This window comes from Herpailurus yagouaroundi, unplaced genomic scaffold (genome assembly GCF_014898765.1).
Source record: "Herpailurus yagouaroundi ecotype Mexico unplaced genomic scaffold, PumYag 139, whole genome shotgun sequence".
Taxonomy (NCBI): Eukaryota; Metazoa; Chordata; class Mammalia; order Carnivora; family Felidae; genus Herpailurus; species Herpailurus yagouaroundi.
In genome coordinates this window covers 8750471-8766307 of record NW_024412394.1, presented here as the reverse complement: position 1 = coordinate 8766307, position 15837 = coordinate 8750471, and the positions used below count along the sequence as shown (strand labels likewise).

The 15837-nt window shown below is 45.6% G+C and overlaps 1 protein-coding gene across 14 annotated transcripts in view; it reads left to right on the top strand.

Moving 5' to 3' along the window:
* TRERF1 (transcriptional regulating factor 1) overlaps positions 1-14933 on the top strand; it is a 211844-nt gene extending 196911 nt beyond the window's left edge. For 11 of the 14 annotated variants that reach the window (XM_040473501.1, XM_040473499.1, XM_040473503.1 and 8 more), the window contains 3 exons: positions 5153-5359; positions 7897-8144; positions 11204-14933. In XM_040473501.1, the coding sequence (XP_040329435.1) occupies positions 5153-5359; positions 7897-8144; positions 11204-11528 (780 nt within the window). In that variant the 3' untranslated portion in view covers positions 11529-14933. The remainder of the gene's footprint in view (positions 1-5152; positions 5360-7896; positions 8145-11203) is intronic. The other 3 variants (XM_040473512.1, XM_040473510.1, XM_040473508.1) reach the window with 1 other exon arrangement.
* The last annotated feature ends 904 nt before the right edge of the window (positions 14934-15837 follow it).

Sequence of the window (15837 nt, the reverse complement as noted above, 5' to 3'; positions counted from 1 at the left end):
TAGCTGTGAAATATACGCACATGTTTGAATTTACATTTAGACCCACAGGTCAGGAAAAAAATCGACATCTGTGTCAGAGATGACGATGGTACTGTGTGTTTGGGGTCTCCTGTGACCCGGGCTTTCGTGTGAGTCGTTTAAGTAGCGCTGTCTCGTATCTGAATAGCATTGTTCTCACCCGTGCCTGATGTTTAAAAGAAACAACGTGGCCTCTCCTGGTTTAGTCAGCTAAAAGCAGTCGAGTTGCCGTGATGTAAATATCAATATGTGTGTAGTGCTGTGGGCGATCAGGGATGTTCAGTGGCCTCTGTCCCCCCCCCCCCCCACCAGGAGCATATACTAAAGTTGGGAAGATGTGGCACACACAAGTGGAAGCTTTAGCATGAACCCCAAGAGTGTTTACAAGCAGTGTAAGACGAGAACCAAGAAAGGCTTGGATAGGGCCTTAGGGCCTCTCCCTCATCCAGCTCCATCATTTCACAAGCAGGAGGTTGAGGCCCATAGAGGGGAAGGGCTTCCCAAGGTTACACAGAGCATTGCTTTCCAGATGAGTGGATGGACAGTAAACAAGGAAGCATGAGGAATCCTGGCCTTGGAGACCTAGGACTTGTCTTCTAAAGCTTACTGACCTATAAAATGGGGCAGATGGTTTAGATGATTTGGAAAATCCCTTCCAGTTCTGAAATGTTCTGGGCTCTGTCAGAGTCATGTTTTGGAAAAGGGCAAAATCTGAGGATATGGCTTCCTGAGGCAAACTGATGCCTTTCCAGCTTGTGTGCTACCAAGTGCCTAGGACAGTGGCTGGCATAATATAGGCCTTCTAAATATTTGTTGAATTAATTGAGTGAACATCACTCCCAGATAGGAGTCACTGTGGGTCACAGCAACAATCCCTCTATGAACTCACTGCAGGGAGATGAAGTGCACAAGGGGATTCAGAGCAGGGATTGCTGCTAAGGAAGATGTTACTACGCAAGGAAGAGGTGCCATCTTGGGCCAGCAGGGCTTTGGAGATGCATAGAAAGACCTAGGCTGGGACGCATGGCTGGCACAGTCTGTGGAGTGTGCGACTCTTGGTCTTGGGGTTGTGAGTTCAAGCCCCACATTGGGTGTAGAGATTACTTAAAAATAAAATCTTAAAAACGGTAAGAAAGGCCCAGACCCGCATGTAGCCTCAGACTAAAGAGGAGAGGTTAAGACGATGCCCAAGGAACCACACCTTCTTGGGCTTACTCACCAGGAGCCAGTATTTAAGCTGGGTCAGGAGCATCCCCACCCTTGTTACCTTAAGGAGAACCAAAAGCAACATGCAGAGATGACTCAGGCCCACAAAAAAAAAAAAAAAAAAAAAAAAGTCTTGATTTAAGGCCAGCATGTAGCTCAGTAACTCCCTTTTGGGCTCTGTGAAGGCACAGCCAGCCTCTTGAGGGAAGTTTGTAGAGGAGAGATGAAAACCTGGGACCATGCAAGAAATGGGGAGGGTGCAGAAGGCACAGTCCTAGGACAGGAGTCCTGCCCTTTGTCCTTGGGCCTGCCTGGACACTTGGGACAACTCTCCCGATCATAGGTCCTCAGTGTTTTCATCCCAGATGGAACATGATGGAACACGCTCAGGTCGTTCAGGGACTTGTGTGGGGAGACGGGAAGAAGACAGTTGGTGAGGAATGGCTGTTCTTTAGGTAGCCACAAGGCTAACACAACACAATAGCCTCCTCCGCTTTGGAGACTTCTACCCTGAGGTCATCATAGGTCCTTCCACCTTGGAGGCAAAAGAAGGGGACCAAGGTGGACTCCGTTAAGGATATGGGAAGAAAGCGTGCTGATCACATCTTCCTGTCCCCTGCCTGTGCTCATGCTCCCACTCAGGACAGATCTGTGGATCTGGTTTTGCCCAAAATTCAGCACAATTCAAGAAACCAAGTGACAAAAGTGACTGACATTGGAAGACAGCAGTCAGGACTCCGAGGGCAAAGCTCACCCACGGTCTAAGCACCTAAGTTACTCTAACACGGTCCACCAATGGGGCGGTGGCAGGGTGGGGGGTGGTGGTGGCGGGAATAGCCTGCTGCTCTCTGACATTGACCGGCAGCTGTTTCCAATGGTTGTGAGGGGTTTAGGATCTCCTGTCTTGGGCTGAAAATCGAAACTATGTGCAGATGGACACACATTCTCCTGTGGACATCTGCTGCGGGGCCAATAGATGAAGAAGGCTGAGGTGTTGAAATCAGACGGTTTAGGTTTCAAATCTCAATTCAACTTCTTTACCAGCCGTGTGACCTTGGGGAAAGTAGCTCGCTGGCCAGTTTCGTCGTTTGCTTAAAAAAGAAAAATTTGTACAGGGCTATCGGAGCACTAGAAATTATGTGTGTGTGTGTGTGTGTGTGTGTGTGTGTATGTGTCCACGTGTGTGTGCGTGCATGTGGTACCTGATTCATAGCAGGCATTCAACATGCTTTCATCCCCGTCATCCTCCTCCTCATCATTAGTGATGGTGACACTCAGTTTTGTGTCTCTGAGTACATTTGGGCTGTTGAGAGTTTGTATTTTAACTTAACAAGTGTCTCACAATGCAAATTCTATTTGCATGCCTGAGAAATAAGAGTATCGTCCTCCTCAAGAAACCCTTATTGCAGACACTTAAGGCTTTAAGCACCATGTTAAATATATAACCACCTCCTCATCCCGTATTTGCCCACCTTCTACCAATTTTGGAATATTACTCAATGTTTCATTTCACAATACATCATGAAATGGCCAACTTGTTGATACAAAGTTGTACATCTTGGGATTTTTGTCCTCCTATCTTTGTATCTCTTAGTCACTTTGGTAAGCCCATATGGCTTGATGATACATCATCTTGTGAACGTGTATAGATTGCCAGTTGAAATAAAACCTATCTAAATTCCGGAGACACGTGTAATCACAGTGCAGTATAATTTAATCTGTGATTTTGTGGCTCTATGGCATGTCTCTTCTATGAGTTTTTAAGCCCCCCAAAAATGGTGTTGTGAGAAAAATTGTAATTATAAATGGTACTGGAAAACAAATGCCATTGCCATTGAAAGTTATTGGATAATCTAGTTTAAGTGCCACACTGTAGGCCCTGACCTGCTTACTAAACTGATTCTTGAGTCCACAAAGTTCCATTTCTGTAAAGGAAGGGAGGGAACCATTAGAGTTCTACATACTGTGGTTTGACCTGAAACTCCTTGAGGTTGAAAGATGATGGATTCATATGGGAATGAGACCATTTAAGGAAAATCCACCTGTGTGTTCTATGCGAATAAGAGACCTACAGCTTATATATGATGAATCACTCTGTAAAATAAAGTGGGCCTACGTTTGAACTCATTGAAGTCTTTCAGCACATGTAATCATCACTACTTAATCGTAATTAACCCACTGGAAACTGAAGCCATTTCTCAGGTACACCTTGTTGCCACATCATCTGAAATATGCATGTATATGCTATCAAATGCAGACAACAATGAAACCATGATAGAGTGTTAAATGCCCCCTATTTACTGGCATCGACTTTCTCCCCTGCCCCCAATCCAAACTGGAGAGAGACAGCTTATTGTCTCTGGATCCCAGGATCCCACTATACTCTTAGAAATCTTCACCCTTAAGGCACCTTGGTGGCTCAGTCGGTTAAGCGTCCGACCTCAGTTCAGGTCATGATCTCACGGTTTGTGAGTTTGAGCCCTACATCAGGCTCTGTGCCAACAGCTCAGAGCCCGGATCCTGCTTCGGATTCTGTCTCCCCCTGTCGCTGCCCCTCCCCCCTCTTAAAAATAAATAAACATTATTTATTTTTTTTTTTTTTTAAGAAAGAAATCTTCATTCTTTTCAGAAATTCTCCCTTCTGGGCTCTGACAATCATAGGCTGACCCAGAGTTACATCACTGTCTGGGATCAACCAAACTGGAGCCTGTGTCGTGCTTTAAACAGAGCCTGGCAGACACAATTGACCTGCCAGGGTCAAGGGCAAGCAGGACATGCCATTTGTTACTTCGTCTGTAAATGAGGGTGCTTCCATGTCATTCAGTGATCCAGCAAATACAAAAATGCTTTGTAAACTGTGAAGGACTGTGAAATAGAAGCTGAAATGAGGTGGATGTAACCTAGAACTGGGTTCTAGCCCTTTCCCTGGTCCTCGGTCCTCTCTCAGCCTAGAGGAGCCAACATCTTTCCATGAGAACAGAGAGACCAGAGTAAGGTGGTTAAACGAGAAGTAGAATGAGGGCCTCCTCCGTCCCTGCCTTCCGTCCCAATCCACCCATAGTACGACACCAGGCTGCTCCAGTGACTTCCTGTCTTGGTAACCCTTGGGAAGGCGGGACCTTCTTTGTCCTCCACCTGCTGCTGTTCTGAAGGAGGGGGAGGGGACACAGTAGCCACAAGGATATTTAGTCACAGAAAATACTTTTCTTGGTCTTTTTCATAGAATGCCTGCGGAAGGCATTTCTCCAAGCATGTGATGACAGACCAAAAAATAAATAAATAAGGGAGGGGTCCAGGGGGGATATCCCTTTCCCCTTTCTCTCCTCAAAATCATTGCACTTCACTCTTCCATTCTGTTTTCTGACAAGAGCAAACAGGGGTGCATCGGAGCACTGTGGGTCACATGCTTTCCACAGGCCACGGGTCAGAGCAGACATCTGGGGCATCTCGTGTGGAAGCGTGTCATAAGGCCTGTAGACAAATCATTACGTAGGTCTTTAGTCCCTCTCCAGAGGGGTTTCCATAGTATCATTACTGCTTGAAAACCCTGCTCACTGCTCCGGGGAGACAGAGTGGCTCACAAGCGAGTTTTAATCCTTTTCAAGGTCTGCTGGTCTTGAACAAGGGGGAGAAAGTCTACACACAGAAATCTCTCCTCCCTGCTTTAGCATATTTTGTAGAAGTGGTGAAGGGATCCAAAGTGAGGCAGGGGGACTCTCTCGACCTCAGAGCCCCAAGCTCTGGTAGAGACCACCATAGCACTCCCCAGAGGACTCCGTGGGCCGTTCCTTAGACAGAACCCCCACCCCACCCCCCACCCCCACCTCACGTCCAGCACCTTTCTCCTCTCCTGGCTGGTGACTCTGTTCATCACTAAAAATGCTATTTGGGGCTGTCCCCCCTTTTGCTTTTATTGCCTTAACACCAGACGAGTGAAGAAGAAGAAGAGGAGTTAGAGGAAGAGGAGGAGGACCCAGAAGAAGATAGGAAATCCACGAGAGAAGAGGAGAGTGAAGTGCCCAAGTCTCCCGAGCCCCCCCCAGGCCCCGTGCTGGCTCCCGCGGAGGGGCCACCCCTGCAGGCCCTCGGCCAGCCCTCCGGCTCCTTCATCTGTGAGATGCCCAACTGCGGGGCCGTAAGTATCTCTGCATCCTCTGTCCTCCCCGGGGAACCTGCGACTAAGAGGGCAGTGGGCTGTGCCTGGCTTTAAGGACCATGCATTTTAGAAAGGGTGCACTTTCCGCAACGAAAGCTTCACAGAGGGGATTCCGTGTCGCCAGGATTTTCTTGCTTTGTTTTCATTTACTTACTCAGCTCACACACACTGCTATGCTCTGTGCTCCGGGGACACAGAGAAGATCCCTGCTCTCAGGAAGCGTGTGATCCAGAGCTCTTAAATGCTGCCGCACATGGCTTCGCAGTGAGCCTTGGCCTCCAGAACTTATGCCCCCTGTTTCTTGGTGCCTCTCCACCCCTCCGGTCCCTGTAAGCATGCATTTTAAATGTCCCGAGTGGGGAGCCCACTGAGAAGGCTTCGCATTTCCTATCACATAAAGTGTTACTCATTCAAATGTCATCGATTTGAAATTTGAGAGAAGTGTTACAAAGATTTGGCTAAAGTTTACCTGGGTACTTTTTGGGGAGAACAAAAAGATCTTACTAAGCAAATTAATCATGGAAACAGGCTGAAAGGGAGTCTGTATAATTTTTTAACCTAGTGCTTTTCAAGTACATGGGAAATAACATTTAGCTAAAATAAAACAAATTCATTTGATCATTCTTAGCCCTGTGGCAGGCCTTAGAGAGTCCGTGCTGGTCTGTTCTAAGGCTCCCAGTATATTTTAAAGGACATATTTTTTTTTAAGTTGTTAACTTTAGACTTTCAGTCCCTCGTTGATCCCCCTCGAGTCCAAATTGTTGAACTTTTCCTGAATCGGATTTCTTAAAGCCCGGCACACCTGTACAGGCAAATTCTAGAGGTGTTACAAAAGACGAGAATGTTGCTCCTTTACAAGAAGTCCTGTTTTTCCCAAGTTACTTGGGTTGATCTTTGCTTGTGCATTATACAGGACAATGGTGTCTTCCAGAGTGTATTGAATGCTGCTTAATGAGTCTGTCACGTAGGTGGAGAAGGCAATAGGCCTTATAATATTTAGATACTAACGCAGAAGTCCACTTGATTTACATTTGATGAAAAAAAATGAAAAAGTAAGAAAAAAAGGGATCTGCGTTTTGCATCAGCTTTGAAGAAAACATGAGAAATTGCTAGCTTGTTTCTGTCTTTGATGTTTAATGACTTGGAAGAGTCACTCCATTATTTCCATTTTGTATAGAGCGCTTCCGTGCAGGGATGATTAAGATGTGACTTTAAATGACAGTATTTCTGGGTGAATTTGTTTAGAAATTGACTGTTGCCTCAATTCATAGTTTTGTGTACGGCAAATTCTTCACTGAGTGGGGAGTCCTCTTTCGCTTGTTTCCAATCAGAAATGCTCAGCAAGCTGGATATATTTTAATGATTTTTAAAACGCACAGAGAAAAAGCATATTGGTTTTATTCCTTGCCTAACCCTGAAGGTTTTGGTTGCTAAATCAGCCATAGATTTTTTTTTTTTCTCCCTGTCAGACCATAAACAGAGCTCATGAACTTAACACAGAGTGAACCACCTGCAAAGCAGTGGGTACTGATGTGTTTCACAAGCTGGAAGTCGGGGCTCTTAGAACTCAAGGAGGTGGATTGCATCCCTTGTCAGCAGTGGTGCTCAGCTGGGAATGATTTTGCTCCTCAACATTTGGCAATGGTGTGGGGACAGTTAACGTCACAACTGGAGAGGTGCTGGTGGCTTCTCCTGGGTAGAGGCCAGGGATGCTGTTAAACATCCTACTCCACACAGCCCCCCTCCAACAAAAAAGTATCCAGCCCCAAGTATCGGGAGTGCTGAGGTGGGGAGAGCCTACTTTATGGCAAGCTTCAGCTGTCATCCTGCAGTAAAATTTGGGAGTCTTCAACATTGCTTCAACAGTTGGCCACTGATGGAGGCTTGAACGTAATATACGGGATTTATCAGGTCAACGAATCAGTCTTTCCAACTGTGTTTCTTGGGGCTCTAGGACTTCCTGGGTGGGGAGATAGAGCTGAGCAAATGCACTTACTTCCAGGTGCTGTCTCTATTTCAGCCAGAGCATCTCTGCTTTTAACTGAGAGCTTTTGAGCAAGACCCGATTTGTCATTTTTTTTTTTTTAAGTAAGGGGGGAAAAAAAGGAGAAAAGAAAAGGGAGAGGGTAAAAACACCTGGAAGCCAGTCAACTCCCTCATCTTACAGATGGAAAAAAAGTAAGGCGTACAGAGGGGAAGTGGCCCAATGGCCTTCCCTCTCAAAGGTGCTGGGTCTGGCCCCCCAGTTCCCTGCCTCCTGGACAGTTTCTCTGTCCTTCATACTGTGCATCTCGTCCTCGGGTTGTAACAACAATGTGTGTGTGTTGGGTTTTTGTTTTTTTGTTTTTTGTTTTTTTTATGGGCTCAGTGTTTGTGGTTGTAGTATCTGACCTCGGCTTTTAGCGCATACACCCAAAGTTTGCTTACGTAAAACCCCTGCGCCCCGTCATTAGACACTGTTTCAAATATCATGTGTTTTACCACTGAGTAACTAATAACCCTAATTTCCTTTTCAGGACTGTAGATGTCATGTCACTCCCTTTCTTCCCCAGGTGTTCAGCTCCCGACAGGCACTGAACGGCCACGCCCGTATCCACGGTGGCACCAACCAGGTGACCAAAGCTCGGGGTGCCATCCCCTCTGGAAAGCAGAAGCCTGGCAGCGCTCAGAGTGGATACTGCTCAGTGAAGAGCTCACCCTCTCACAGCACCACCAGTGGCGAGACAGACCCCACGACTATCTTCCCCTGCAAGGAGTGTGGCAAGTAGGTGACAAGGGACCAGGGACTGAATCTAAGTCCAGGATGAACAATTGCTCCATGGAGGCCAGGCCAAGATGGTCTGAGGTTTCTTGAGCGAGTAAAAGAACCCGGAGGTTCCAAAAACTCCCTCCTATCATCTTGGGGGCTGCATGGTGCCTCAGGGTGGGTGGACCTCGTCTCTGATTCAGAATATGGTCATTCTGATACCCTAAAAGCCCTAATAAGGACAGACATCTTCAGAGCAAACCTCTAGTGACAAAACTTGACTCTTTTTAGGAAATGGTGGATGGGACTCGGATTCCCACTTCATCCCTTCACACCCAAACCACATCCACTCGCGTCGCTCTCTTTGCATTCCTGCTGAGCAATTTGACAATGGCTCCAAACACCTAACAGGAACTCTCCTTTCCCTACAGTTCATTCCTGTGCCCGGGGCAGACATCACTAACCGATTGCTACACTCCTCTCTATCATCCTAAAGCCTTGCCATCGGAATGCTTCAAGCAGGCACAATCAGTTGATCGGGGTGACCCAGGAGATGAAGCCTATCTGTCATCCCTGCCCTTTTAAGTATAATATAAAACAACTAAGAGAAAAAAACTGACAGTGGGTAGTAATAATAGCCAACATTTACTGAGCACAGAAACGCCAATACTGCTTTTATCCTTGTGATACAAACAAAGATTGAATGTTAGGTAAAATCACCTGCCCCAGGTCACATCCCCAATAAGAGCAGAGCTGAGATTTGAACCCATCTCAGCTCCTGACCACTGCTCCATCCTACTGGTTTGTTTATTTTAGGTCGAAAATATCACTGATGGTAAGAGGTACAGGGTTCCCTCCCCCAGCCTCCTGTGTGGAATTTCACTCTGCTTCTCAGTGAGTCTGCCTGACTTTGGTTGTCATGACTGACTTCCTTTAGCATCCCGAGTTGTGCGAATGAGGCCAAGTGGTTCCTCTGCTTATAACATGCATCCTCATTAGGATATTTTAGGCAACTTACTAGTACCTGCCATTTATCAGGGCCAATTTGCCTGGCACTGTTTTAAAGGATGTTTACGTGTATTGATTAATTTAACCTTCAGCGAAATATGGTAGGCACTTTGAGTAGCTTCTTTTTTCCAAGCAGAGAAAATGAGGCACAGAAAGGGTAAAGTCTTTGTCACGGCGCCCATCCGAGTTTGGATTCGAGCCACGCAGGCTGACCTGGGGCTGGCACTCTCAGCCTCTGAGCGAACCTAACTCCTTTTGGTGGCTCTCCCCGCAGGGAGCTGGAGCTTAGCAATTTTCCCTCTATGAAGCACAGAGATCGGGGAGATGGCTTTTTAGGTATAGCTCCCCTCTGTGTTCTGATACCCTTCAGAGCCAGGACAAGATATCCCCTTCGTCTTACCACGGAAAAATGAGCCCCCAGATTGATCATGAGGCTCAGTGACTTGCAGTAATGAACCGTCCCACCTGTCCTCAGAGAGGAGCCAACACCTCCACTCACAGGGCTACAAGCAGGCCACGACTCCTTACTCCACCAGGTGGAGACAAAGAACATTTTAACAAACAAAAATTAGCATTTCGAGCTTTCTGGCTGTCTTTCAGTGACATCCATTAAGTGTTTTTCTTGTCTTGTTTTTATGTTGCTTGTGACCTTTTAATACCATAACTCCAGTTAAAATGAAGATATTTTCTGTGGTTTTCCGGAGTAGAAATAATAGGCAAATGTTTGCAGAATGCCTGTTTTAGCGGCTGAAATCATGTTCATCACATTAAACAGTTTCAATATGTGCAGTTGTGATTCATCAGCTCTGCTTGTCTTAGGAATCAGAGTTGTTTTTTGTTTTATTTTGTTTTGTTTTCCCTTTATGGGCTCAGGAATGAATGCCAGATATTTGTATCACCCCATCTCTAGAAACAGGCAGTCTCACATCTGGGCAAACTGTTTTGGAAAAAGGTTCAGATAGAAATATTTTAGGCTTTGCAGGCCATACTGTTTGTGTCCCAACTACTCAGCTCTGTCATTGTGGCCATAGATAATACATAAACAAATAGACTTAGCTGTGTTCCAGGAAAACTTTATTTATGAAAATTGAGTGGGCTGAATTTTGTCCACTGGCCATAGTTCGCGGGCCCCTTATCCCAGAGTTTCTCAACCTCAGCAGTGACATTTGGGTCTGATAAGTCCTTGTTTGGGGAAGACGGGCCACCCTCTGCATTATAGGGTATGTAACCACATCCCTGGGCTCTTCCCCACTAGGTTGGAAAAACACCATGCCCCCCTCAAGTTGTGACGGTCAAAAATATCTCGCCAGTTGTCTCTGGGGAGGCAAAATCACCTGCAGCTGAAAACCATTCTTTCATTCTAAACCTAAAAGTAGGAAATTATAGTAATACGATCGCCAATAAGAAGGGGTCTTAGGTGAAGAGAAGTGGTGGGTGCAGCTCAGAAGTCAAGTATAGTAAAGACAGAACGGGGCTGGTGGCATTGGATTTGGCCACAGAGTTACTGGTGACCTTGAGAAGAGGGTTTGGGCTGCAGGGGAGGGGACAGGCATCCAGTTGGAGAGGGTGGAAAAGAGAGGAATTTACCAAGTGTGTGATATACCAAAGTGAGAAGGGTCAGGCAGAGCCTTCAAGAATTTTGACTGCGGAAGACAGAAACCACAGGCAGGTGATGGGTTTTGTTACGGGTACCATCAGAGCTCGGCAGCATGAGTGGGGGATTCTTGGGTTGTGCTGAGAGAGAGGGGTAAGCTAAAGGACGAGAAAGGGCATGGGCTGCAGACCACAGAGGGACAGGAAGGCCTTTGAGAATCCATCCTCCATTGCCACAGAGAGGAAGCCTGACACCCTATACGTGTGTTCCTGTCCCCATCCCCTTTCCTTTGTAATGCTAGGAGAGGAGAGGCGACAGGTCACAGGGGCAGGAGGTCCTAGGTGACCAGGGACTCTGTCAAAGCCACCCAAACCAGACGTTAGGCCACACGGCCCCTGGTCCCTGTAGGACGCCCAGATTTCCAAGAACTCAGATCTCCTGAATTTCACAGTGCTTCTTTTTTCTTCATTCTCAGAGTCTTCTTCAAGATCAAAAGCCGAAATGCGCACATGAAAACGCACAGGCAGCAGGAGGAACAGCAGAGGCAAAAGGCTCAGAAAGCAGCTTTTGCTGCTGAAATGGCGGCCACGATCGAGAGGACTACGGGGCCCGCGGGGGCCCCGGGGCTGCTGCCCCTGGACCAGCTGAGCCTGATCAAACCCATCAAGGATGTGGACATCCTCGATGGCGACGTTGTCCAGCAGTTGGGAGGCGTCATGGAAGAGGCCGAGGTCGTGGACACGGATCTCCTCTTGGACGACCAAGATTCGGTTTTGCTTCAGGGTGATGCAGAACTATAAAGCCCCGCTTGTCATGCGGAGACCGCGAACACCCACGACCTCCGTCTTCGTTAATCAGGAAACCTGGACTCCCTGCTCGTTTTGTAACCATTTTAAACTACCTGTTTAAAAAAAAAGTGGTCGTTTCATTCAGGTTTAGAAGAATTTTTTTTTCCAGTTTTTTTTCCTTTTATTTAAAAAAAAAAAAAAGTTTTTGTGGGAGGTTGGAGGGAATAAATAATTGGCACAACTCTATTTAAGAGGTGTTTCTCATCTGGGCTACATTCCCACGAGCTCATTCCTGGCAGGGAATAAACCTGACCTTCATGTTCTTTGGCTTTCAGATGTCAACCATCCTTGTTGCCTTTTATCCCAAAGCTTGCCGTGAGCGTGTGTACGTGTATGTGTGGGTGAAGCAGGCTTACCTTCTTCGAGTGGGGGCCTTGGGCCATCCTTTCCCACTGAGAGTTATTTTTGTTCTGTTCTGACCTCATTGTGTAGTTTGCAGTGAACTCGGAGTCTTTGCCAGGAGATTCTGTGCTAAGGGGGTAACTTTTCCAGGGAGCGAAGCAAGCCCTCGTGTTAACACGGCTTTCCTCTAGCACACGCACCGTTTGAAAAGTTGACCGAATGTGAAAATAAGTCTTCTCCCTGCCTCGCCTGTCACCGTTAGCCTGTTTCCAAAAGTACTGTATAATTTCAGGCTTTCACTCCCCGGCAGTGCTTTCCTGAGGACCTGGTTCAGAGAGGAAGTGCACCCTCTTCCGTGTTCCCGGGGGACCAGTGGCTCTGATTCGTGGATTGGCAGAGCCGTATCTCGGCATGAGCCCACGCCGGCTGGAGGTAAATAACCCCCACTATTAAGTTGCCAGGACTCTTTAGGGAGGGTGGTTGAGGGGCACCCATTCAGGAAAGCGCAGAAGCATTCTTCGGCCCAAAAACTAGACTAGAGGAGCCCCTGCTCTTTTTGGCAACACTGTGAATGGTTTTGTGGAGTTCTGAAATTACTTTGTGCCACTTGGAAGTACCATGAAACCTCATTCACTGGGGCTTTGCTGTTAATTCACCTTTGCCAGACTGTTTCCCAACACATTGGATAGCAAATACAAGTGCAGTAGCATTCAAGGCCAACAGAAATGGTTTCAGATACCACTTTAGCTCCAATGTTTGCATTCAAACAAGGAATGTATTCATTCAAGTCATTTACCAAAGCACTTCTAGAATTCTCCAAGCTACATCACTCTGCTCTGCTTCCTCCTGTCTGTTGTAGCAGGGTTGCTGTTTGTACTTGAAGGTAATAAGCCTGTAATCCTTCAAAAATGGCATTTAGCTCAGGCTTTTGAACTGAGTCAGGCTGCCCCATCCCCCTGTTAGGGCAAATGAGCACGCGTCTCCAGAGTCCGAGTCAGTCAGCCGGGGCAGAGAGGACAGCCCCTGGCAGCTCCCCCTTGAGCTTTAAAGCTGCCCAGCTGCTTCGGAAGCAAGGGCTTTGAGGCCCCGCCCCACCCCGGGGAGGCTGGTTCCCCAGCTTGTGTAGGTGTGGCCCATCCCCCCAGGCAACTTGGCTGGCCCACTGATTAATAGCTTGACATTAGAGAGAATATCAGCAGAAACCAGAGGACAGGTCCTGAGCGTCTTTTAAGTTTGACTCTGGCAGAAGCATTTAGCACCCACTCATGGCCCACAGCGGCCCCACCTATGGGCAATGTTCTCTGAATCTCAGGAAAGCCATGGGCAGAAGAGAAATAATAAAGGTTTCTTTCCATTTCCATCATTCTGTTTTCAGACAAAGAGGTCTTGGAGGTTTCATTTCATCTTTTCTATAGGCAAAAAGAAAGGTTTTATTTGCTGCCGTTTTAGGTTATTCTCATAGGTTTTGAGTTAGAACTGCCTAGGCAGTGTGCATCAACTTTGTGGCAGGACTGTTCCAGAACCACTCCAGCGGTCACATCAGCTGACTGCGTCTGCCCCGGTGACTGCTTCCCTCTGCGTGCTGGTGTCTGAGAGATTCTGGAATGGTTCTGCTATCGGGTCTATGAAGGCTTATCTATCAAAGGAGCAAACACCCAGAAACATGTTTATAAAGCAAATGTACTTGCTGCATTTGGAGACTTGCCCAGCCGTTCCCGTTTTAAACATTAAAAATAAACCGAGTTGCCAAGGCAAAAATGTAATGCACAACTTAATTTTGATTTTTCATGCAGTAGAACGTAAGCATTTTTGACTCGAAATAACCAAAGAACTCCTCCTTCCCGAGACAGTTCAAATTCCTGAAGTAGTATTTCTTGACAATATCAACTTAAAAGAATTGACTTCATGGTAAAATATTGCACTTACTTGTTTCTGAAATGATTCTGCCTGCATGTATGTGTTGTGTTTTTGCTTCCCTCACCCCTCCCCACCCCAAGAACTTCTCTTCCTTAAGATTGATGTCTTCAACACCATTACTGTTTACTATCAGATGGTTTTTCATTAGTGAATTTAGACCTCTTTGAGAAAGCTTGTATATAAAAAGTTAACAGATATATTTTATGGAAAAACCCATCTTATTTTCAAATATATTTAACTGCTGTTCTATTTTATTAGAGGAAGGTTGTAAATATTTTCTAGGAGTTCTATTGTAAAGAAAAGTATTTTTGAAAAAAAAAAAGTAATGTAATAAAAACGAAAACATTTTTAAATAGTGATTGCTTCCTGTTCTGGCTTCGTTATGTTCTATTCTCAGCAAATGATTTGCATGCCTTCCCATTTCAGGATGTAATTTATTCAGGTTTGCACTATTATAAGTTGACATCATAATATTTAGCGTACTTAACTGTATTTTCCCCGGAATGCAGGTCCCTTGGTCCATATCAGAAGCACTATGTATAGCATCTTCATAATTGTTCTTTTGTAACGTGTGTATTTTTAATAAGGATTTTATGTAACATTTTGGCCAAAAGAGGACAGTATTTTCTAGTGAATTTTATAATACATTTTGCTAAAAATGTTTCTTCCTAGGTCAGTTTTTGTTAAGGTGAACCAAAAGTCTTATTTTACCAGGGGTTTAAAAAAAAAGTTTGAAGCTTGAAAGCAAAGTTATATTTAAACATCATATGTAACAAATAAATAAAGATGTTTTATAGACTTGTCCTAAAAAGGTGCATTCCTTCAAAACAAAACTGAGGCATTCTAGGTTGGTTTTCCCCCTGAGTGAAAAGCATTTTTTTAAGTTACCACAATCCTTTTTCCCGAAAGAGAGCCAGAAGAATTTTACTTCAAAGGTTCCAGTCATTAGCCTTCTCAGAAATTTATTACAGTTCCTATAGATAGGCCTTCATTAAATAGAGATGTAACCAAACAGACACTGTCCTATTTATTTGTGAAAACCTGATTCGATATTGCATCAGCTGCTCTGAAAATAAAATGTTATCTTTTTGAGTTTCATTTGGCTTAAACATTCCTTCTTTCTAGCCACTGAAGTGACTTCTCAATGCTGGGTAAATGCTAACTTACCTGTTCGTTGGTTTCTGAAGAGCGATTTAGAGGTCTGCTGATGAGATTTAATGCTCGTTAGAGTGTCCCCTATGCACATCCTGGAGGCCAGGACATAACATTTCTGCTACGAAGGGCAGACAAGCCCCTTGGGTTGGCGGTCTCCACACCATACTTCGAAGACTGCAGCTTAGGGAGCTCGACATTACCCACGGGCGGCCCTCGGTGAACGCACCACGAGGTCCCATCCACCCTGGCGTATATGCATCGCTCGTCTGGATTTCCAAAGTCTAGACTGTGTTTACTTTCTGATGATTAAACACAAACTTTAGGAGAAATCTGAAATTCTGGGTTTCCCACAGAATTTGCTGTGGGGGGGGGCATGCCTGTGCAAGGACCTTGATCTAGGTTCTTTTGGGGGCTTTTCACTCAACTATTTAGCCATCAGTTTTAGACAGTTCTGTATAAATAAAACAGCACTTCCTCTAGAAGCAGTGTGCATTAAGCCAGTCATTTAAATTCTGCTTCCAGAGGTTCACATGTCCAACCTGAAGACTTTTTCCTATGTTTATATGTATTCATTCAGTACTCGTGAGCCCCATGTGTACGACACTGTCCCACGCATACAGGAGGCGGGGACTTGATCTAATTCCACTGTTGGGAAGAGGAAAGGTCATGTTTTACTAATATTCTGAACCCCCTTATCACTACTGCCTTTTCAGGCAGAGTATATCGGGTACTTAGCAACTATTTGTTAAATTGGCTAATTACTACTAATAATAATTAATTAATTAATTAATTTCTTCTACTCTTCCAGGTATGCTTATCCGTGTGTGTGTGTGTGAATAAATAAAGC